At 42.4% G+C, this 23,207-nt stretch overlaps 1 protein-coding gene across 2 annotated transcripts in view; it reads left to right on the forward strand.

Annotated features, from left to right (window-relative positions):
- The first annotated feature begins 323 nt into the window (after positions 1-323).
- The window catches only part of CASTOR2 (cytosolic arginine sensor for mTORC1 subunit 2), a 136,841-nt gene continuing 113,957 nt past the window's right edge, over positions 324-23,207 (forward strand). The window contains exon 1 of one of the 2 annotated variants that reach the window (XM_030027126.1): positions 324-746. In XM_030027126.1, coding sequence (XP_029882986.1) covers positions 634-746 — 113 coding nt within the window. In that variant the 5' untranslated portion in view covers positions 324-633. The remainder of the gene's footprint in view (positions 747-23,207) is intronic. The other variant, XM_030027127.1, reaches the window with a different exon arrangement.

Below are 23,207 nucleotides of genomic sequence, written 5' to 3' on the forward strand. Positions count from 1 at the left end.
GTGCCTCCGCTGCCCGAGTCGCACGATAGGTGCAATGAAAATTAAACAAAACAAGCAAAAAAAAAAGACGGGTCGCTTACAAGTATTTCTAATAAATTTCCTTTTTTTTTTTTTTTTTTTAAACAACCAGTCAAAATCGCCCGGGAAGGCAGAGGGGGTGCGGTGCGGGGGGGGGCTGTCCGGGCCCGCTCCCCAAGGCAGGGCAGGGCAGGGCGGACCGTCCCGTCCCGTCCCGTCCCGTCCCGTCCGGCGGCGGCGGCGGCGGCGCGGACTCCAAGCCCCGGCATGCGGCGGGGCAGCGCGCAGGCGCGCTGGGCCGGGGTTGAGTGGCAAGTTGTTTGTTCCAGCGAGCACCAGCTGCTCGGCACTCCGGGCTCCGCTGCCTCCCTGCCCGGCTCCGCTCCGCGCCCCGCCGGCCTCCCCCGCCGGTCCAACTTTTGCACCCTCTGCTCCCTCATCCCCCCCCCCCCCGCCCCCGGAGCCGGGAAGGGGGAGAAGGAGCCGGGGGGGGAGGAAAAAAAAAAAAAAAAAAAAAAAAAGGCACCGACAATAACAGCCCCCCTCCCCCTCCCCATTCAAAAACACAAAATAAACCCCAGGGATAGATGAACTACAAATGAGAAAGAGGAAAAGATGGAACTGCACATCCTAGAGCACAGGCTCAGAGTGGCCAGCATAGCCAAGGAGAGCATCCAGTTGTTTACCTATGGATTAATCAAACTTGCTTTCCTGTCCTCCAAGACGAGGTAGGTGCTGGGGCTGGGGCAGCGCGGGGCTGGGGGCACTTTCCGTGTAAGGGGGGCGGGCGCCCTCCTTGCGAGGGGACGGGGTGTTGGGGGGGGGCGGGGGGGTCCTCCTTGCGAGGGGGCAGGGTGTTGGGGGGGTATCCCCCTTGCTACAAGGGGGCCGGGGGCTGGGAGGGCACCCTCCTTCCTGCAGAGGGGCAGGGTGCTGGAGTGGGGGGCACCCTCCGTCCCTGCGAAGGGGCTGGGGTGGGGGACACTTTCCTTGCAAGGGGGCAGGGTAGCCTCCTTCTTGGGAGGCGGTGGGTTGTTGGGGTGGGGGCTGCCCTCCTTGAAAAAAAGCAGGGTCCTGCGATGGAGGACACCCCTCCTTGCCAGGGGGCAGAGTCCTGGGGTGAGGGGGACCCTTCTTGCAAGGGGGCAGGGCGTTGGGGTGGGGGGCACCCTCCTTGCAAGGGGGCAGGGTGCCCTCGTTCCTGCAAGGGGGCAGGGTCCTGGAGTGGGGGGGCATACCCTCCTTGTAGAACGGCAGGGTGCTGGGGTGGGTGAGGGCACCCTGCCTGCAAGAAGTCAGGGTGCTGAGGTGAGGGGGGACACCCTCCTCGCCAGAGGGCAGGGGTTTTTGGGGGTGAGGGGGGACACCTGGGTCTTCCCTACGCACCCCCACCCCAAGCCTGGGAGATGATGATGGGGGTCCGCGCTGGAGTTCGGGGTCCCCCCGTAACGTTTCAGGGCAGCCCCCAGCGAGGCTCCTGCCTCCTGCTGCCCTTCCCGGGCCACCTCGCCCGGGAGCCCTGCTCTGCGATGAGCGGATGAATGAAAACAGGTGGGGGCCGGGGGGGCCGGCCGGGGCAGGCTGCAGGCACGGGGCGACCGCCGGACAACAAAGGCAACAACAGCAATGAGAGGAGGAGGAGTGGTTTTTTTTTTTTTTGCTCTCGCTCTTTTTTTTTTTTTTTTTTTTTTTCCTGGTTGTTGTTCTTTGCAGCACTTACTGAAAGAGCGAATCGTCCACACGCGTGTTTGTTTTAAGAGGTGCTTTTTCAGTGCTGCCAAATTGGAGGAGGACGATGGGCACTGCCTGCCTTGCTCTTGGTTCTCTTTAAAAATTGTGGTATTGAGTAATATGGATTGTCATAGCTTTCGGGGAAAAAAAAGAAAAACGTAGTGGAAGGCACTGTGAGAATTTTTATTTTTTTTTTTTAGGGGGAGAAAAAAAAAATACTCTGGCCGGTTTATTGAATGCATATAAGCTGCCTAGGCCTTTCACAGCAAAACACCTTGAATTGCAAATGCATATTCTTGTGTCTTCTCTTAGCTTGTTGACTTTATTCAGAAAGAGGAATGGGAATGTAAATAACACAACTCAAACTCTTCTTGTTTTTCCAGCCTGATAATTAGTATTTCAGTTTTCTCCCCAGGTTCATCTTGGATAGCATTCTTGTATGAAGGTGGGACATTTTCTTTGGCAGTAGGAAAATAACAAATAGATAATAAATTTGCTTTTTATTTCTTAAATTGTTTTATTCCAAGCTGTAATTCAATCCTCTCTCTGCGATAATGCTTACAGATGAATAGATCTATTTGTGGTGTAATTTGATCACAGTCCCTTATCTTACAGTTAAACTTCATGCATTGAAATTTCACTCTGATTTGGGGCTCATCCCATTTGGCTCACCACTAACATTGTTTGCAGTGTAAAGTATATCAGCACCTTGTTTACTGCTGTCCCTGAATACTCAACAGGGCATTAAAGGCTCTTCAGTCTTAAATTTCTATTTTTAATGTGTTGTTTCATCATAATAGAAAGCAGTTACTGTTTTTTTGTAGGGGTTGTTGCTCCCTTTCCCGTGCTTAAAATGTCACTGTCAATGTGAACAGTGAAACCTTTAAATCTGTCACTCCTAATGTGTAGACTGGGTTTGGGGGGGGGGGGGGGGTTCTTTTTATTATTTTAAGTTCAGAGATGGTCCTGTCGTCTTTTTGTTTCACACTGCATTTCACATCTTCAACATTAGAGAGCTGTGAAAGGGTTAGGGCAGTAAGATAAGCACTTTGGGGTGTGATACCTTGTCCTGCATTTGGGTGCAGCACTTGACAGTTTGGTATTGCCTCTGGTTGGTGTGGTGTCTGACCCCTTCCATGCACAGGGAGCATCAATAATCTTTCCCTAGCTTTCATGGAATCTCACTGGTCAGGAACAAAAAACTGTTTGTGGAAAGGTTTGTTGACATGGGAAACTTCTATTTATTTCCCTTTTGTTTGTTTTGTTGTTTTTTGCAGACAGTAGAGATGCAGGGGAGAGAAGGGGAAGCTTGTTTGTGTCATTCTTAAGACAACTGACAGTACTGAAATACTGCTTTCTCCTGTGTGCTTTTTACATGCCCTGAGGCAAACAAGGTCCCAGCCCCACAGACCTTCTGCTCTGATGAACACTGTATATGAAGAAGGTGAGGGTCTCTGGGAGATGTAACTCCATACATTTACGATCCCACTGTTTCTTTTTCCTTCTCCTTTAAGAAGTGAATGTGCCCAGGAGACAGCAACTTTTTATGTGGGTGCAAGACAAATCTCCCTTCCCAACCACCCCATCTGAAAAGGACCACTTGGGGGATGAAAGGTGAAGGTGGCCTACATCCCTGCTAATCTTTTCTGATAAGATAGCAAAGGTGCCAGTTACTTATACCACCTACGTTTTTCCCAGTGAGACTTTAAACAGAGTTTTTACCTGTGCTGCAAGGCTGCCAGTAAGAAATATAATGATTTGTGGGACAGATGTGGTCCAAAGAAGTGGCAATGACATCATCAGTATCTTTATGATAGTCATGCAAGAAACTACAATTTTTACAGAGGCTCTTCTGAGAAGTGATCTGGAGGGAGTATTGGAGTCTCTTTCATGTTCTCATACACCAGGGAAAAGGGCTGGAACAATTTTTAAAATCTTATACATTTTCCTTAATCCTCTTGGGAAGGAAAAGTAACAAATCTCCCTCTTTTTATTTGGCCTTTTGCCACTTTCAGTCTGCCCTTGTTCATGACATGAGTCTTTTAATTTAGCTTCTGTTACAATAGCAGTATTTTTTTGAACAAAGAACAGCGATTTTGGAACTGTTCCGATGGCCAGAAGCAAGAAAGCAGTTAACGAGGTGAAGAGGTGAGACCAGGAGTGAATAAAGTGGTGGGCTGAACTGAGCTGAAAGAAAAACACTATTAATCATAACTTTAAGTTAGGCATTCAGGTATTTTATGCAAAGTTGCATTAAGACAGGTAGTCCAGAAATAAATAATAGTGAAACTCCGAAGCAGTTACGCTGAGCAACGTGCTCTTGATGCTCTGCTTGTGTAGGTTAAGTGCAGACCTATTGATTTCAGCTGAGCTCTGCCAGGCACCCTAGTGGAGGATCAGATCTGTGTAATTTTCAGTTGCATGCGGAAGATTTGCATGTGTCTAATCTTTTTGCTGTTGCTGTCATCATCATCCTAGTGTTTTACTGCTTGTGTTGTGTCTGTGTTTGGCTTGAGAGTTCCTTGGTGCCAAGGATCTTCACCTATTCAGAAGGCGTGCCGCATGTTTATATATGTAAATATAACAACTGTGCCTGGTTTTAACATTCCGTCCTTTTTCTTTTGTACGTGCCTCTGTAAATGTTAGTTCTCTGGGGCAGAGAACTGTGCTTAGCTGTAAACTCCCACCTTCAGCTCCCTGTGTGCTGCAAAAAGAACAGCTTTCCTCCCACCAAAATTAAGTGTCTCTGCTTCCTTGGTCAGAGTTAAACCATCACATGCTATTGGGTGATGTGCCACAAGTAACCTGCTTGAGGACTTGATAGACATACTAATGTGCTGCTACATTCCTGTCTTGGGGTTTTTTTTTTCCTAATTACAAAATATTTTTAACTGCATCTCCTATTACTGCATAGGAATTAAATCTGAATGGAGGGGGGAGGAAGGACAGTCTTGGATAATGCTTGCACTGAGCCACCAGTGCATGCAGTAGGGAGAAGGAAGGTGAGCCTGACCTTGTCTTTTGAGTGTATATAAAAATATGTGGAGAGTTTAAGTCCTGGAGAATAAAGTGGGGTCAGGGTTCTTCCGAGCACTGTATCTGTATAATGTAATTAGCCTGATTTCTGGGTAATGCTTTGGTAGAGCCTTGAACATCTGGAGTCAACGAGTTAACAAGTAGCCTTTCCTCTCTCCGTTCCGGTACCTAATATAGAGATTTGGTGGTAAACAGTGAAAAAAAAGTAGCTGAGGGAAAAAGCTATTATTTAAATTATAATGCTATTAAGTTGTAACCAGGATGAAGTTGGGAGATTAGTTTGTTCACAGGGCTGGGCAGTTAAAATAATTGTAGGTCATGTGTTTAGCATCACAAATTTTAAGATCTCCGAGAATTTTCTGATACTGTTTAGTTTGAGATGTTCCTTCTCTTCAGCACACTGAAATAATGACCTACAAGTTCTGCATGTGTAAAGGATGGAACCTTGGTCACAGAAGTGTTTAAGGCAGCCATTTCAAAAGCATCTGTCAGTCTGGTTTGTTTTCCAAGATGCTTAGGTCTTCTTCTAGGGGTGCAGTTTGTGTATATTGGTGACTTGAAGCAGAATTACAGGCACTTTGCAAGCTTGCAGATTTGGCACTAAATACAGAAGGCTGGCCCTGCGTGTGAGGTGCTTCCCAGAGAAGCTGGATAGGGTGGAAGAGCCAGGCTGGGCTCTGCCCCATGTTCAACGCTGCTTGTCATGCAGCCTCTGCCATGGGATGCTCAGAGGCAGGAGGTATTCTTAGAGTGGAGAGGTGCTTAAAAATACTCATTCTAACAAAAATGTAGCAAGAAGTAAACAATGATAAACTGTACAAAATAAGCTGGATTTTCTTTGGTCTTTGAACAAAAAATGAAACTAGATTTGTTATCTTTGCTAAGTTTGTGGTGGTATTTTTGGTAATCTATCCATTTTGCTTAGTAATAATTGACACCTCTGCTTATGAACAGTGTGTTGTTGCTATTAATATAAGTGTTTCTCATTCCCTGATCACTTGTTTACTGCCTAGGTGTCCTGAAATTGGAGATACTGTAATAAAAGGTCTATTTTAGATTTCAGAGCATAATAGGAGAAACAAGTGCTTAAAATGTACCTGTGCATCATTTGAGGACATTCAAGAGATCAGTAGTCTGTTTACTTTAGTATGAACTCAGACAAACAAATGTCATTTATGTCCTTGTATGAAATACAGATTGGTCTGCAACATTGGGTGATCATCTGGCAAAGGCAAGTTACTCCTGTTGTTAAAACCTCCCCCCCGCCCTGAGCTTCTGCCATCCTGTATGTCCTAGGAAGACCACTGAAAAAAGGCTTTTGCAAGTTATAAGACAGTGTTTACTCATGTAAAACAGGTTGCTTGTGTTTTCTTTTGGTGTGGCAAAGACTCCCAAATGTCTTGATTTCTTTTTTTTTCTTTTTTTTCTTTTTTTCTTTTTTTTTTTTTTTTTTTTCCCTGGGGTTGTATTTGTGTGTGATATCTAAGGTTTGGGGACTTCTTTTTTAGTCTGACTTGGTGACCATCTGTTACAGAAGGACCGAGCCCTGATGTCCAGACACCACAGGAGGCTGGAGTGATGGGAAGCCTCATGGCTAAAGCTGCCTGCCTGCCCTTCCCCAGAGCACTTTGCCGCCTTGTTTGCATCACCGTGTGCATGTATGGTGCTGAACTTGCTGGTGGATATTCAGGCTGAGTGAGAGCTAGTGAGAATCAGATAAATGAGAAGGAGAGAGAATAGAAGTTACTTGTTTGGGTAATGAAGAACATAAGCTCTTTAATTGTGAATGTCATCAATTTGTGTTCAGGGCTGCTGCATGTTTCAGCTGACGCTGGGCTGTGAGAACATTCTGCAGTGTTTTAATACATTAAACCTTGGAAAGAGCAGGTTTCCTTCCTGATGGTCTCTTATTGTTTATCTACAAATGTTGTTATTATTTCCCTTTCTTTTCTGCTTCTGGCACATGGGCCGACCAGTGGGGCACTGCCTTATTTTATGTCTTTCTTTGCCTGGCAGTCTTGTCATGCAGTCCTCAACCTACCATGTGGTCCCATCAGGCTAAGGCTGATGCCAAGTCAGAAGCTGACAGGAGTGCTTAGAAAGTAAACGAGATTCAAAAGGTGGAACAGAAGTACTGGATCAAACCCACAGTGTAATGCTGGGGAGCACTATGTGCTGGAGAAATGGTTTAGATATTGGATGTTTTAACAGGGCTGTTCATTTTTTTAAGATTTTTTTTTTTTTTTCTCCTTATCTGAACTTGGACATTTGCCTTTTAAATAAATAAATACCTGGCTGTAGTTTGTAGTGGCCTGGTTGTTTTTCCTTATTTCCCATGCTAAACTGTTTCTATCCATTGGCAGAGCTGTTGCATAGATGTAATACATCATCTGGGGATAACGTACAATATCAGTGATGTAAAGGAAACAACACTGCTGCCCACTGATGTTGAGCTGAGAAATAAAAAAGAGGAAAAAGTATTTATCTTTTTCCATGTAACTCATTAAAGATCCCTTCAGCTGGATATTTATTACTTCCAGATGTAAGTCAATATTTAAATGAAAAACGTGGCTTTTCATAGTTCCTAGATGGCTTCTCCTGCAAGCTGGGTGCTCTTATGCTTCAGCAGTAGAGCAAATGTATCGCAGGTCTGTTAAGGAAAAGTATGACTATTGTGCATTCGTCATCAAGAAGTAACAGCTGAGTTGTTCACTAACACAATAGTCTGAGTCCACAGGCTGCTCCTTCCACTGGGTTATAACTTAAATTAGGCTCCATTTGATGGCTGGAACTATTTGACAACGCCTTGTTTGTGCTCTATAAATATGTAAATCTTTCCACTTAATTCTTCTCTTTTTTTTTTAATCTGTTGAGCACACTACCTCATTTATCTAATACACAACTCCTTAATCGTCCTGCATGTTTCAGTGTTTTAATGTATTTGGAAAAGGGCTACAATTTCTTTTTTCAGAGGAAACAGTGCAGATTTGTTCTTTTGTTTACTGCCAACTCCAGAGTAAACTCCAGCTCTGATCTGCTGATAGCTGAAGGCTGGTAAAGGAAGAATTATACAACAGGAATGTGAGGAAATAACTCCATTCATTGCAGTTCAGAATCAACAGAGCAAAGCCTGTAAGTTGCAGTTATCATTTCAAAGTAAAAAAGATCTCTCCTCCCCCCAAGCTCAGCTTGGTTTTGTGTAGCCAACTATAAGATATATTTGTTAAGAGAGAAAATAAGAGACAAAAATGTTTTATTATGGCACAAAAGAAATAAAGATTGATTAAGGCTGTTTCATGACTATACAATCCCTTGTTAGTTTCAGACATACTGCACAAAGTTTTACTGTGCTGACCGTGGAAACAGAGAATCTGATCTCATTTTTGTGGTCTGGTGTATAATAAACATTTTGTACTGGTTGATAAAGTTTTATTTTCACATCCAAAGAAAAGCAGTGAATGCCTAAGCTTCCTCACCAACTAGAACTGACTTCCTTACTTTGGTCTGTTAAATGTGCTTTACTAGAGATTAAAATAAAAAGCCTCCTTCTGAACTGCAACCTGCTTTAGAAGGCTCACAGCAGTAATGCTGAGATATCAGAGTTGCTATTTAGCACAAAGTTGGCACATGGAAAAGAGAAGTGGTGAGTTTGCTTGGTGGCAGCAAACCATTTGTTAATCTTTTTGGGCACTTCTGAGGTACGCTTTTGTGGGGACATCTCAGTAGGCAAAATGATTTTTTTCAGACCTTTGCAGTCCAATTAAGTTTTGTTAATGTTGTGGAGTACACGTTTTTAAGATACTTGTGCTACATATTGGCCAGTAATTGTAGGGAGATGTAGGCTGTTATTGGTGGTAGGCTGTCCTCGACCCAAATTCTTTCAATACAAGTTGTTTATAAAGTAGGAACTCAACCCTCTTGTAATTGTGAATGTGTGTTTGATCAAGATATAACTTTAAAGGAAAAGTTTATTTTCTTTGTCTGCAAAGTTTTAGTGTCCTCGTTACAAAGGATACCAGGGACGTCAGAAGGTGTTGCAAGCTATACCACTTGAGTTTAGAGTAAAATACAACCTTTAAGTCTTATATAAAGTATTCAAATAGGTGAATTAAAAATATTGTGATACTGGGGGAATCTCTAAAGCTGGGAGGGGAAAATTTACAAGTTTTGACATGGATAGAACAGGTAAAACAGAGGTGTGATTCTCCCTGTCTTTTTCTGTTCACACTTTTTGGAAATGGTGTTTGTCAGAGAATCTGGGTAATGATATGCACTGGTTTTAGTGATACCTGAATATTTATCCTAGTTCTGTGGTTAAAAGATGAGTATTCAACTCCTTTATTATGCCACACATGTATCCTGTTTTACAGGGTGAGTTGGTTGTAGTAGACAAGTCAGAGACCTTGATTGAAATGGCCCATGTTAATCTTGTTTAACATTTGTAGCTTTTATTTCTTCTCCTAAAGAAAGATTGACTCTTCTCTTTTGATAACCTCCAAGGCACTCTCTTGCAAATAAATGTAGTCTTGGCAAAAAGTAAAAAAGGTTGTTCTTAATAATGAGAAGGATATACTCTGTATGCATCTAAGCAACTGTATACATTTACATAGATTTACTTATTCTTTATTTTCATGCTTTTTTGAAAATGATGGATGGCTTATTACATGATTAATCTTTCAGTTGTGATCTTTTTCAAGCTGCTTTTGGGTGGAAATTGGAGTTTGATTGTAACATGGAAAACAAACATTTTCATTTGCTGTTTTTAAACTAATAAGCAATATTAAATGTGCTGAGTATTTAGGAAAAAAATCTCAGCCTATTTTGTGTTTATAACTAAGCAGTGTAATGTGACCTGTGCTAAACAAACGAAAGTGATGGTGACTTGAGACTATGCTTGTCAAGGCATTAGAGCTAGCCTCCCACACCTACTTCTTGTTTGCATACTGGCAGAAAAAAACCAAATTTACTTGCTTTTTCAGTTCCTAATTTGTTTCTCAACCTAGTATGAACTAGTGATTGTTCTGAACTAAACCGAGTAATTTGAAATGAGGAAAATATTCTCCCTTCTTGCAGAAGATGCTGTTGCTGTCAAAATCTGGCTTATTGCGTAAATGGACTGGTTCCAGTTGCTTTGCCACCAATTTCTCCTCAGCTGACTTATTTAATTTGCTTTGGAGTTTCAGCAGCAAACACACTTCTTTTGATAATTGTTGTTTAAATTATCTTATTTACACCTAAGATGCCATCACTCCAAAAATGATTTTGGGTATCTTTAAATCAGATTAGCTAACGTTAAAATAAAATTATGCTTTTAATTGTTTTCACGTTTGAACGACATGGTTGCAAAAGGGAAATGTTAGAATTAACCTGTGTTTCACCGCTCTGGGGATAAATTTAGGACAGTTTATGATATACTGAGATGATGTGTTTTGAGTTGCATGTTATTACCCATTTGGCATTTTCATAAGCCAAGCAGAGCTTTAATGTGTGTGGCTTGTTTGCATCTGCTGAGCTAGCAAGGTGTGAAACCATACGCATGTGGCTCTTTCTCCCCTGAGCTTACTTCAGGTTTTAGACTATTTAGTGAATGATTTTCTGCGGTGAGTGGTGGGACTGTGTGTTTTGCAATATTTCCATTTTATGGACTAAGGAAACACGAATTGGATAGATTATTGTTTTTGTTAAGAGGTCTTTTTTGAGGCAAAACTCAGCAGTGTAGACAGTCTATAGCAATTTCTGTGGAAATGAAATTAATACATTATTCTGAAAATTAAATGGATTTGAGTTACCTGCATTGCAGGCAAGGTAATGGTAGGTACAAATGTACAGAACAACTGGAATCCTAAAGAACAGAGAATCATTTTTGACCCAGAGTTGTTTTTTAAATGGTTAGTTTCTTTTCAGTATTTCTGGTATACAGGTGTAACAGTATTTTGATGACTGCCAGGAACCACTTTGCTAGACGAGTATAATTTTGGCTAAGCACAGAAGAAGTTAGCAAGAATTCAGCTTGACCAAAGCAGGGTTTATGGTTTTCTGGAGGGGAGCGGGGGGGGGGGGGGGGGCGGGGAAGAGGATCAGAAGATCACAAAGCACAGAGTTGGCTTGGTGAATGAGCATGAATGTCTCATAACGACCTGGGAGCATCACACAGGACTTGGACAGTTAATGCCATAGTGGAGCCTTAACCTTTTTGTGTTGTTTTCAGTCTAAGCCTGGGACCATGCTGTTGTCACAAAATTAGAAAATAGCACATTTTCACAGAATGGTTGAGGTTGAGAAGGATCTCTGAAGATCATCTAGCCCAACCCCCCAGCTCAAGGCAGAGTCAACTAGGGCAGGTTGCTCAGGATTTTGTCCAGTTGGATCTTGTACTTAAAGCCGTGCATGCAGGTTTGCTCTTTTCTGTGTTAACATGTTGTTGACCTTGTTGACATTGTAATGCTTTGCTCCATTTGGTGTTACTTTCTGCATAGCATTATAATGTGTAATTTAATATCTCATTTAAACAGGACAAAGTGTTTTTTGAACTTGAGTGAGATTGTACAACCTCTCAGTGTTGGAGAAAACTGTTGGTCTGGAGGAGAAACTGTCTACTGCAGTAATTTATTGGTCCTTTATGTTTCTTTGCGAGCGTTTCAGGTGAAACTGCTTATTGGCTGTAAACTGTGAAAAATTAGCTGAAGTTAGAGCAGCCTCAAGGCTGCTCTCACTTAAACAAACTAGAAGCCAAAAAATTCAATAGCTGGGTAAGAGCAAAGCTTGCCTTGGGAAAGGGCATGTACTCACTTCTGTACCAGTGCAGAGAGCTGAATTACAATTTGTAATGGTCTTAGATGGATGTACAAGGCTAATGAAGCTGCTTCTACCCAAGTCCTCTACACAGGAGTTTTATTTATGTCCCTGACGTAAGTAAGGGAAAGTATTAGAATGGCATGAAGTCCAAATGTTAACTTGGCTTGACTTTAATGTACAGTATTGTGTGGTGGATGCCCTGCGGTAAAAGTTGTGCTTTGGTTATTGTACAGTTTCTGAAATCTTACTGTAATAGTGGTCATGCGATGAAACCACACTATATGAAAGAGTTTTCTCTGTAGTCTTCATGTTGGTATCAAGTTACTCCAAGGCCCTGCATTTCTGAGTGGTCCTCATAATTCCTATACGTACAGTCATTTTGTTGGCTTCATGCCTTGTCACATTACCCATTGCGGCGCTGTAATCCGGGGGCTGCTGAGGCCTGACCCCAGGACAAGCGCTCTGTGTTTGTATGTAGGGAAAGCCTTGTCTCGAAGGAAGGATAAAAGTCTCTAAGGGAAGGGTTTGCGCCGAATCACTGAGCTATCCCCTGGTAGCTCTTATGCTGTGACAGGCCAGAAATACTTTTCGTTTGCACAGGAGTGTGAAATCAGCCTGGAATGACTAATGTAAAAGGACTTTGTGTGTCCTGTACCCATTTGAATGGCTTTGTTCATTCAGATGGTGGTTGAATTGTAATCTTAGGCAATGATTTAAATATGAAACAGTCCCAAAACAATATGGTTATCTATTAGCTTTTAATGATCTTGTGAAGCAGTGTATTTTGAATGGATATCTCATTGTAAAGGTGATAATGACCTAATTATTGGTGGAAAAAAAACCAGGAAAAATATCAGCAATTATAAATAGTATATGCGTGTATGTGTAAAATGCTTCGTGTAAGATTTGTGTCCTTTTGAAATGTACATGAGCATATGCTTTAAATTCATTTTCTTCTATGTTTATAGTGTATCACTGAGGCTTTAAACTGATGCATCCTTGGCTGTTAATCCATGTTTGATAGCCTTCCATGGCATGTTATTGCTGTTTATCTCCTTTGGAGTTCCCACTGACTGGAACGTAACCATGCATTTTTCTTACGGATTTGTAGATGGCCACAGTACTTAGAGCAGTTAATGGCCCTATCTTTAGGTGCAGTCTCTGTTGGCTGGATAACTGAGGGTGTAGTTGGAGGATCATAGCAAAGCAGTTGATGAAATTCCTGGCCCCCAGACAATAGTTCCTACCTCCAGTGTTGTGGAAGTTGCTGTTAACTTGCTGAGTGTGATCCAAGTTCAGGGGGAAAAAAAACCCAAACAACAAAACAAAACCAAACAAACAAAACCCCCCAAACCCCACACCTCTGAAGCCAAATCATTTTGGTTATGTTTATGGCACAGGCTCACAGACAGTTGCAGTATTGCAGCTATGGGATGGTTAATTTCAGAGCTGGAGTAGAGATGATTGACTTCTTAACCTTTATTTACTGCCCAGGAGAATGGTCAGATGATTAGATCTTGTTGTAGGGATAGAAATAATTTATTTGTAAAGGTACAAGGTGTGTGAATAGCAATGGTGTTAAGCTTTTTTCAAAACTATAGGGCATGCTTGTCCTATATGTATTACTAGTATCATGTTTTGAATATTACATTTGCTTATTTTGTGTTTTTAATGCCAACAGAAACGTTTTTTTCCCTTTTACGTGGGTTTGAAAAAACTCATTGACAGGAATAGAACAGTTCCTGGATTCAAAGTAGTGGTAGTTCTTCCTTGGCTTGTTTAAACATATTACTGATTATATATTCCTTGCAGGATCAGCACAAAGAAAAGGACAATGAAAGAATTTCATGGTGCTCCTTAAATGAGTCTTACATAAAACAAAGTTTAAAATGAATTAGGACCTACCTTTTAAGCACTTGTCAAATGTTCTCAGTGTCAGGTTTTCTTCCCACTTAATGTTCACTTTATATCAAATCTAATGTGAGGTACATGATAATATTTTCAGAATCACCTAAGTCCCATTTAAAAAAAAAACGACTTAAGCACTTGGCACCCCAAGGCTCATTGGAAGCCAATGGGGCTTACACTCTGAAATGTCTGTTGCTGTTGGAGTGGAAGACACTTAGGGCTTTTAAAAATTTTGCCTCCTGGACAGACTAGCTGACAACATTCAGGACAAGAGCGTGGTAAAAATGCACCAAAGGGAGAGGAGGTTAGTGTGACTCTTCATGCAGACAAGAGTGAAGATCCATTTCTGAGAATTATTTTAGGGAATCAAAATGGGAGTCTCTCTTCTTCTCTCTCCACATAACGACGTGGGTTAGGGACTTGCTTTACTCTGTTTCTCCAGCAGTGCAGCGTCAGTGCACTGTCCCACTGTGCAGCAGTAATCCCTGCAGTCATCTTCCCAGCAGAGGAAGAAACTGAGGCACATGGGAGGGCAAGTGGCTTATCCAGCTCACAAAGCAGGTCTGCAGTAGGACCTGACTGTGTTTTTTCCAGGTCCTGCATCATCTCCACCACTAGAATTGCCTCTTTTTGGTAGGACAGATGAAGGGCATGTTTTCAGTCCATGTTTGTATTAGCCACTTGAAATCCTTGTCATCCAGCTGCTGCCTTTTTTTTTTTCTTTTGCTTTTTCTGTTTGCAGTTTTTGTAGGTTCGTTCGTGGAGGTGTGTGCTCTGTCATCTTTTCTTATACCTTGAGAGAGAAATGTGAGTTGAAAGATGTCCATTTGAGCTTCCAGTAATAACAGCAGCCTTCCTGAGACTCATAAAGAAAACAACCAGGAATGTACTTGTATGTATGTGTGGCTTTTTAATACACATAAACGCACATATGTATATATGTGTATAATATACATGTAGGTATATATGTGTCATTCCAAAGTTAGAGCACTGTTGAAATGGAAGTTGCCTCTGCTAGAAATGAGAGGTAGCTTGTGCTGACAAACAAAACCACATGTTTTTAGGGGCTCTAATAGCTGTGCTTCAGGACAGACAATGTGTCTCTTCCCAGTATCCTTCAGATGACAGCTGCCACAACGAAGGCTGAATATGAAGAATACGTTTTCATGCGGCTGTATCCTGGGCACTGGGAAGACTCTAGAGCTCAGAACAATAGCAGAGTTCGGAGCTGCCAGCAGGGAGTCTGAGTGGACAAGTATAATCATGCACCGCTCAGCTTTCAAGGAAATTACAGTTAGTGCGCTGACTCGCTCATAATAGTGATGCATTGTTTAGCTTAATAACTTATCAGCTCTCCAGGAACCAGCTAGTGATCACTGTCATCATACACTGCTAATCATTCTGTTCTCAAATTGTCCCAAGATGAACTAAGGACCTGTCACATCACCTATTAAACTGGCAAACTGAGTGCACTGTAATTTTTTTTTTTTTTTTAAGCTAGAAGGAACTATATTGCCCACCTTTTTTGTTCACTTGTCATTATCATGTGTATATGTGCATGTAGTTTTTTTAAATGTCAGGTTGAAAGGACATTGTCAAATTGTGTTGGGATTTTTTTTACATTTGTAGAGTTTTTGTTAAATTGCTGCTCTTTGTGATAACTACTAGGGAACTGAATCTGAAACCTGTTTTTTAAGGAACATTTGTTTTTCATAAAGCATTTGGGGCAGAGGGGTGATTTTTTTTTGGTGCTTGTCTGTAGGACCTAGGCTTCTGTCAATCACTAGTAAATGTAGCCTGGCAATGGCCCTCTGTAGTAGTGAAGAGTTATTATCCCTCCTATACAAATGTGGAATTTAGGCACGGGAAGATTGAGTGATTTACCCACAGGCATGCAGGGAGCTGTGGAAGAACAAGAAGGAGAAGCAAGCTGGTTTGAGTCCTGATCCTGGTAGGCCATATATCCTTGCTGAATGCACACTGGCTTCTGGTCAAAGGGTTATTTGTGAACTCTGAACTGCTAGAACTGAAGGAGCCTTGGAGCATTTCTTCTAAAGGAAAAGTGGCCACTGATACACAAGTAGATTTTACTAGATAATATGTCTGAATCTGTTCTTTAAGAGAACTCTTCTGACTTTTACTGCTGCCACTGCTTGATTTTTTTCTTATTAGCTGGAGAACCTGAGGACCAGTCATTGGGATCTTATTTTGCACTCTGTAGGTGCCTAATCTTGTGGCTGTGGATGGAAAGCTAAAACTTCTTACCTCAAGACCAATCCACACAGCAGTAACATATCTATAGCTTTAAACTAGGTAGCTTGGATAAATCTGGTGCTGTAACCAGTAAAACATAGAACTTGGCATGGACAAAGTGACCAAGTGTTTACTCTGGGTTTAGATGGATTTTTTTGTAGTTCATGCTGGTCTGTGCTGCTACATACATGAAAACCCTTTCTTCATGCCCTGACAGCAGCAATGGTCACATGCCAGATAAAAACCATTATTGTGGAGTGCTGCAAAGCAGCTTTGTTTGCTAACATTTAGATGAAAGATCCTAGAATAGAGCAGAGTACCAAAGCTGTGGGGACACCTTTTCATGGTCAGTAGTGCACAGATATGTGAGTCACAGTGGGGGAGATCTCCAACCTGTTCCATACTTGGGGCTGAAATGATGCATCTATTAAAAGGGGAGGGGGAGGCAGATGGATATGCCCAACTGAAACAAGCCTCCTTGCTGTTCTGAATAGTGCAGGCAGCTGCAGGATAGGATCTACTGATCTCAGGAATTGTGCAAACAGTGGGGTGGGCTATTTTTGTTAGACTAGGACAAGTACACCAGGTTTTAAATGAAACCCTGAGCATTTCTGTGTTTTTTCAGTTACTTGAGGTGTTTGCTTTGGTTTCACCTCTCCTGTGTCTGTCTTGAGAAAGACAATTGTATCTCTCGATTGGTGACGACTAGAATTAAAATAGGAAGGAGCCTTCTGCTGCAGGATTTATTGCCTGGCACATCTACGTTGTCTGATGAAGTGTCATCTTTCGTTATGTTTTGAGAAGATGTTGCCTGACTGTGATATCTCTGAACCGCATGAGAAGACATTTGGCCGCACCTATTCTTGTCAATTATGGCAGTATTCTTCTAGCTCAAATTATATAGGTCTGTGTATATAGTATTGAAAAATTTAGGTCCAGCCTCTGCTAATAAACAGAAAAGATCAGGTTGTTGCGAAATGGTGGTCTCGACAGAGAGTTAACTTTGCGTATGCTTCAAATAAATCACCTATTTCTGGCAGCAAGAAGTGAGAAAAATGCTGAGTAAGTATGTCTTGTGTCCCCAAGATCAAGTTTCATAATAAGGAAATACCTGAAGCTTACAGGTGTGGCTTTCTCTTTTCTGTGGGATTGTTTCCCACTTCTCCAGGAGTTCACCATCTTCCTTTGAGAACAGTTGTTCAGGTAGTTTCCTGCTGCAAATAAGCCCTGTTTTATTGGCTCCAGTTGCTGTAGGGCCAACAAATGGCATTCAGCCCAAACCCCAAGGTTGTACCAGTTCACTATATTTTGCATTGTACTAAGTTGAAAAGCATTGCCAGGTAAAAAAAAAAAAATAGAATTGAATAGAATTGGAAAGCCTAAAACCTGGTATGAAATAATGCCAATGTGTACTTTAATACAATATAACCACTGCATAATGATTTACCTTACTGTTTGTATTGAAATATAGCTGACTTGGTAGTTATGCTTGACCAGAGCTTTTTCTTGCAAGAAGTATTTCTTTCTTTACCATGCCTAAAGATAGAAGAGTGGAAATGTCAATATTCAAGCCAATGATTTTGTTACAAATCTGCTTGGGATGCCCTGATAACCCAGTTCTACGCCTGGCAAAGTCAACAAGTTTTTCTCCATTGATGTCAGCAAGTTGGAGCCCAGGCTGAAAAATTCATGTGAGAAGGAATGTTTCTGCAAAATCCTGTTCATGCAAATTGGAAATCAGTATGCTTGAGGTTTCTGCGAAAATGACCCTTTTTGCTGGATGTAGCATGCATTAGGATCCTTGGATTAATTAATGTTATATTAAAGCCCGCTCTTGATTATCTCTGGATGAATTGTGTAAACAGTGAAGCTTCTGTACGAAGGGGACAAAACATCCCGTCTGAATCTAGATGAGCAGACTGAAAGCAGCGTGGCATTTTGTTGTTGATTTTCCAGCTCGGGAAACTCAGCAGGTGACAGAATTGCTGACGATTCTTTCCCCAACATCCCATTCCAGACTCATTTGTATGATTTCTGCTACTTAAAGTTTTATTTTGCCAAGGCTCTCCCATCCCTTTGTTCTGCTGGATAACTGATGTTTACAGTGCTCCCATCCGGTTGCTCAGCTGCTCCACCGCGGTTTGAAGCCATTGTGTGTTGTGGTGAGTGTGAGGATGCTGATACTATGTGTGATGGTTGCCTAAGCCTTGCTCTTTTACCTCTTCCCCTTTTACTGCTGCCTTTTTGGCTGTGAGATTCTGTTCAATGCGTTGAGGGAAAAAAACCCATGGTGGCTCTGCGCCATCATTTCGAAGAATGGCTGTTTACCAGGCTCTTGATGGAGAGGTTTAAGAAGAAATTATTTTGCTCCTTGGGCATGAAAATGCTGGTGAAGAGTGTAACTGGCGCAGGACTACCTTTGCCTGGGAGTCTGGCCAGATAGAAATTTTTTAATTTCCATTTAAGACATGGGTCTGCACCCTCAGTAGTCTTTTTCGTAGATGTTTTGTTTACAGCTGTCAGTGCTGCTCAGAAGCAAGATTTGATGCCTCAGAGCATCTCTCAAACTGCTAGGCAATAGTGGGCTGCCATGCTGGGAGAGGGAGTTAAACTTAATCAGGGGTCTAGGAAAATGTGCATGTAAATTTTGGGGTTTTGTGTTGAGCTTTGTTTTTGAAATTGAGGGCAACATCTTCTCTACATATCTGTTGTGTAAGCTTAGGCAGAGAGATTAATCTGTTGGGTACAGGTCACAGTAGTGCTAACCTCTTTACACCACCTTTGTTTAGAGCAGGAAAGATTGAAGTTTGCTAGTGCTCAAATAATGGCAGTAAAACCATCCATTTTATCTTTGCCAAGTCTTTGTCTTTATAATTTTGGAGCCTCATTGCGTCCTTTTTTCAGGTACCTTGTATGGTTGTGTTACAGCTGGCAGTGATACATGCTCATTTCGATCAGGGCAGTACTCTCATTCGAGGAAGAAGTTAGCAGGAGCATAGCTCAACATTGAATGGGTTTTGGTAGACAATGAGCAAGCTAAGCCTGTGTAACAGGAGAAATCTTTATTCAGTCGAAAGCAGTGGCCGTATTGACATTCATGTGATTGGGACAGACTTTTTCCCTATCTGGTGATAGATTCAAGTGTTTCTTTTTCCAGCACACTTACATTCAGTTCTCTATGGTTCTTTAAGTAGGAGATGCTGCCCACTGCTCACACAGCTCTAGAATGAAGTGTTATGCACCAACTAAAACTCCACAGCAGTTGTAGCTTTGCAGCCGCAGATGAAACTGAAGCTTATTTCACAGAAATCCAGTAAATTACGCTTCAGCTTTTCTTTGGACAGGTCAGTGGTGGCTATCTTGGAAACCTTGCTAAGCTGTTGGATTTCTGTTGTGGAGGAAGCTTGTCTGTGATTTAATCCAAAAGATTTACACCCCCCCCCCCCCCCCCCCCCCCCCCCCCATTTATTCATCTGAGCACAAAATTACTACTTGGACATTGTGTGAGCTGATTTCCATGAAGATAGCTCCCTTCCCTGCAGAGAGAGTGGCCTGGCATGTAGCTTCACAGGAAATCTATCAAAACTGCTTCACCTTGGCCTGTGTACCTTCACTACGTGTAACATTGCTATTAAACTAGTAGTAGACTTCCGTACAGGCCACCATACTGACAGATTCGAAGCAACAAGCTCTGTAAAGCCATTTTTAGTTTTTTTTACCCATGCATTTGTATGGCCACATGGAGCCTCCTTCTGAAATGTTTGCATCTGTGGAGCAGCCTTCCCATTCTGCAGATGACAGGCTGTGAGCATGTTTCCTTCTCGATGCCATGTAGAAAATCAGTGTCGTATAGTTAACGCATCACCAAACTAGTGAAAGTCATGGCTGCATCCAGAATTGGGAAGTATCATTGTGGGAGACTGGCTTCAGTGGAATTATCTCTTGTTCTGGTTAGCTGATTCATTGCTGGCTTTCTCAAAACCCCATTATGTCCCCTGGTCGTTTTCTTCCATAATTCACCTGTTTTTCTTGGTCTGTATTGTTGGTCCTTAAATAATGACATCCTTCATGAAAACAGTTTCTTTAGCTTAGAAAAGATGCACAGACTCTTCTTCTCTGTGGGCTCTTATCAGGATTTGTTCTCTTGGATCGTGCTTGTGTCTTAATAAGAGTCCAGAGTGCTTGGGGATTCAGGGATTGTATTTATTCATTTTCAGAAAAAGATTTTGGTCCCTTCACTGACAGTTTGTCTTCAGCTTGCTGCCTTTTGAAATCGTCTGCAAGTTCTGCACTGACAATCCGTCAATCTGTTGTACAAGACAAAGAATGAGTGACAATACTTGTTTCAACATATCATAACTGTTATGCTTGCTCCCTCAAGCCCTGTAAAGTCTTGTTATGTCAGGGTGTATGGGAGAGGGTTGTATATATTTTCATTGTTGGGGGATCTCCTTTTGAGTCCTTTATCTTTTACATCTCAGGACTTGGAAGTATTTGGTTCTTCCCAAAATGTGCTGTTTCAAAGAAATGCCACTTGTGCTCAGCTGGCTAAAGCCTTTGCTGCTGAAGCAGTGGGATTTGTCTGATGCAGCTAAGCAAGCTTCTTGGGGCAGAGACTGTATGTGCGAGAGGCCTGAAAGCAGGCTGGAAGCTGTTGCAATACAGATGGTAGAATAGTGGGCAGGATGAATGCCATACAGAAGACTTGGACAGAAGTTATAGGCTTGATACAGGAATTACTAAATCATTTTTTTTCAGCCTATGTTTTGCAGAAGGTTAAACTATATAATTGCAAAGCCTTTCATCTTCTCTCTGTCTTTCTTTCTCCATTTCTCATACACACACACACACACACACACACAGGCGCGCGCACACAAAATCATCTCTTCCCTTCTATCTTTTTCATTCTTCTTTCTCTTTAGTCTGCAGAAGGCAAATTCCTGCAGAATTCCTGGCGTAAAGATGGAGACTGATAATACTAGCTTGTAATACTGAAGTAGGAGTTGAAGCTACAGCTGTTTCATAGTTTCCAGCACAGGGCTCTTGCAATATAGCTGTTGGAAGATTCCCGAGTGAAGCCTCGCAAGGGCAATGTGTCCTCTTGCTACATGAAAGTCCGATTGTGTGCCTGAGTGCCCAGTATGGGAGAAGGCAGTGGTTATTGAGGCTGAGCAGGCAGCACTTGTGTGGTGAGTACAGAACTAGGAACCAGGATTCCCGGCTCCTATTCTTAGCTCAGTAACCAATTCATTGCAAAGCCTTTTGCAAATCATTCACGCCTAATCCTGCACTTATAGCAAGCCCAAATAAGGTCCTTTCAGTTTTTCATTGGAGACTAGGATGAGCTTCTTAACTGCTGTTTTTTCTCTCACACAGTGGGGCTGGGGGAATGAAAATCAACATCTTTATGCAGAAAGTGTGATAATTTATTAATGTTTTTGAAACAGTAATGTGGGCATCACTGTGTGACATGTGTGACCTGGCATCCATAAAGGGGGATTGATGGATTGCTGTTATCAGCTGGATCTTTGGAGCATGGGATTTTTGGACTCTCTCATCAGAATACAATTTTACATGATTATAGAGGATAATGCTGGAAATGCCTCTGCACTGGGCTTGCCACGTGTCCAGATGGCAAGGTCAATGTAGCGTGGACCTTGCTCAATTGCTCTGTATGCCAGGGTAAGTGCTGGTGCTTCTTTATCTCTTTATGCTACTGACTCAGCTAGAAATTGAGGAGTTCTATGGCTGTCAATAAATTCAGAGAGTTGGAAATTAATACCTACAGTGAACTCTGCTTTAATTGGCCTTCTATTAATTTCCCACCCGTTTGCAAAGGTGAATGGGAATGCTTGGTTTTGTATGGTGCTTTTGCTTTAAGATAATCTGAACTGCAATCTTAAAATGAAATGGAGTTAAAAACATTCTGGGCTAGGCATTAATTTCTGGAGTATCTTGTAAAATAAAAGGGCACAACAAAAAGGATACTATAATGTGCAAACCCCTTACCTTTACATATGGCTGTGCTGTATTTTGTAGCATGTGCAGTTCTGGTATCTGCCAAGTGCAGTATCTTCCTCTCCTGGTTTGTGTGAGGCTTTATTTTCCTGGTGCAGGGACAGAGGTGGATTAATCTACAGAGCTGTTGGCAAAAATCTGTTAGCAGCCTTTTCAGTGGGAGATCAGCTTGAAAAAAACACAGCTTGATTTTTGTGTCAGTTGAGTTTTTGATGAGTATTAGAGAAAGTATGGTCTCTTTGTAAACTTAGTTCTGAAAACACAGAGCCTGGTAGTGTGTGGGTTGTTTTTTTTTTTTTTTTTTTTTTTTTATGAAATGTTTGTGAGTGTAGTGGCACTTCATGCTCTTGCCTTTGAAGGGGCAGGTCTGTCCCAGTGCTTACATATGTTTGACTAACAGAGCTTTAAAGTGGGCAGGCCTTGCTGAGTAAATTATTTCGGGAAAGTAAGAGGCAGAGGAGTAGAATTATTACCTCCCGTGCCCCTCAGGCTGGGACAGCGCCCTCCCTTCCTCTCTCCCCAGTGAATGAAAACATCGTCCTGACTTGTAAAGCAAGCCATTTCTGGGAGCCTGGCGGGGGGGCAAGGATGCAAAGAGCACTGGCAGCCCATAGTCAGAAGCTTGAAGATGACTTTTAGTTTGTTGGGAGCTACATGCTACCTTTAAATACACATATAAATATATTGGTGTCTCTCCGGCTTTATTGTTTATCTAATTGTGTCTGACTGCATATAAACCAACAGACTGGAGCTGCCACCAGTGCTGGTGACTCCTGGTCCTCATGGTGCATGCCTGAGTGGAGCTCTTGCTATTGCCCATGTCCCATTTCAGTGCTGGGAAAGCAGTCCATATCCACAGAGAGCCTCTGCGATTGATGCACTAGGGCTGGGTCTGTCCCATCATCATCATAATAATAGTAATAATACATGTCATTTTGCTCCTGGCAGTCACCTTGCGTTTGTGCTTTGGAGCCCTTGTGTGTGCAGCAGGCTCCTGTTCTTTAATGAGGTTCCCCTTCCCCTCATTTTGTTCTAATGCTTATCCAAACATATTTTCTCATCCTCAAGGTATAGGAGTCTCTTGCTTTCCTGTCTGCTGCTCTCTCTCCCTCTATCAGTTGCTAGATCCCTCCTGCCTTGAAGGGGAAGGCTCTCAGAAGGAGCCTGTTTGCTGCTGTTCTGCCTGAGGGCACCAGTAGCCCTTGCAGGTAAAGCATGGCACATTTTGGGGTAAGTTGGCTGGTTTGCTTGTCTCGAGGACTTGGAAATAGATGTGAACTTCCAGTTTTCTTCCCCCCTCCTTTGTAGAGAGGGTGGCAGCCCTGAGTGCTTCTCACCCCAGAAGGGCAGGAGGGCTCGTCCCCAACAAGATGGGCATCAGAAAAAGGGCCAGGAAAAAAAGCCTTTGCTCTGCTTCTCCGAGTGCTGCACTAGACAAGCACCTTAAG

The sequence above is a fragment of the Aquila chrysaetos genome, chromosome 10, assembly GCF_900496995.4.
Source record: "Aquila chrysaetos chrysaetos chromosome 10, bAquChr1.4, whole genome shotgun sequence".
NCBI classification, from domain to species: domain Eukaryota; kingdom Metazoa; phylum Chordata; class Aves; order Accipitriformes; family Accipitridae; genus Aquila; species Aquila chrysaetos.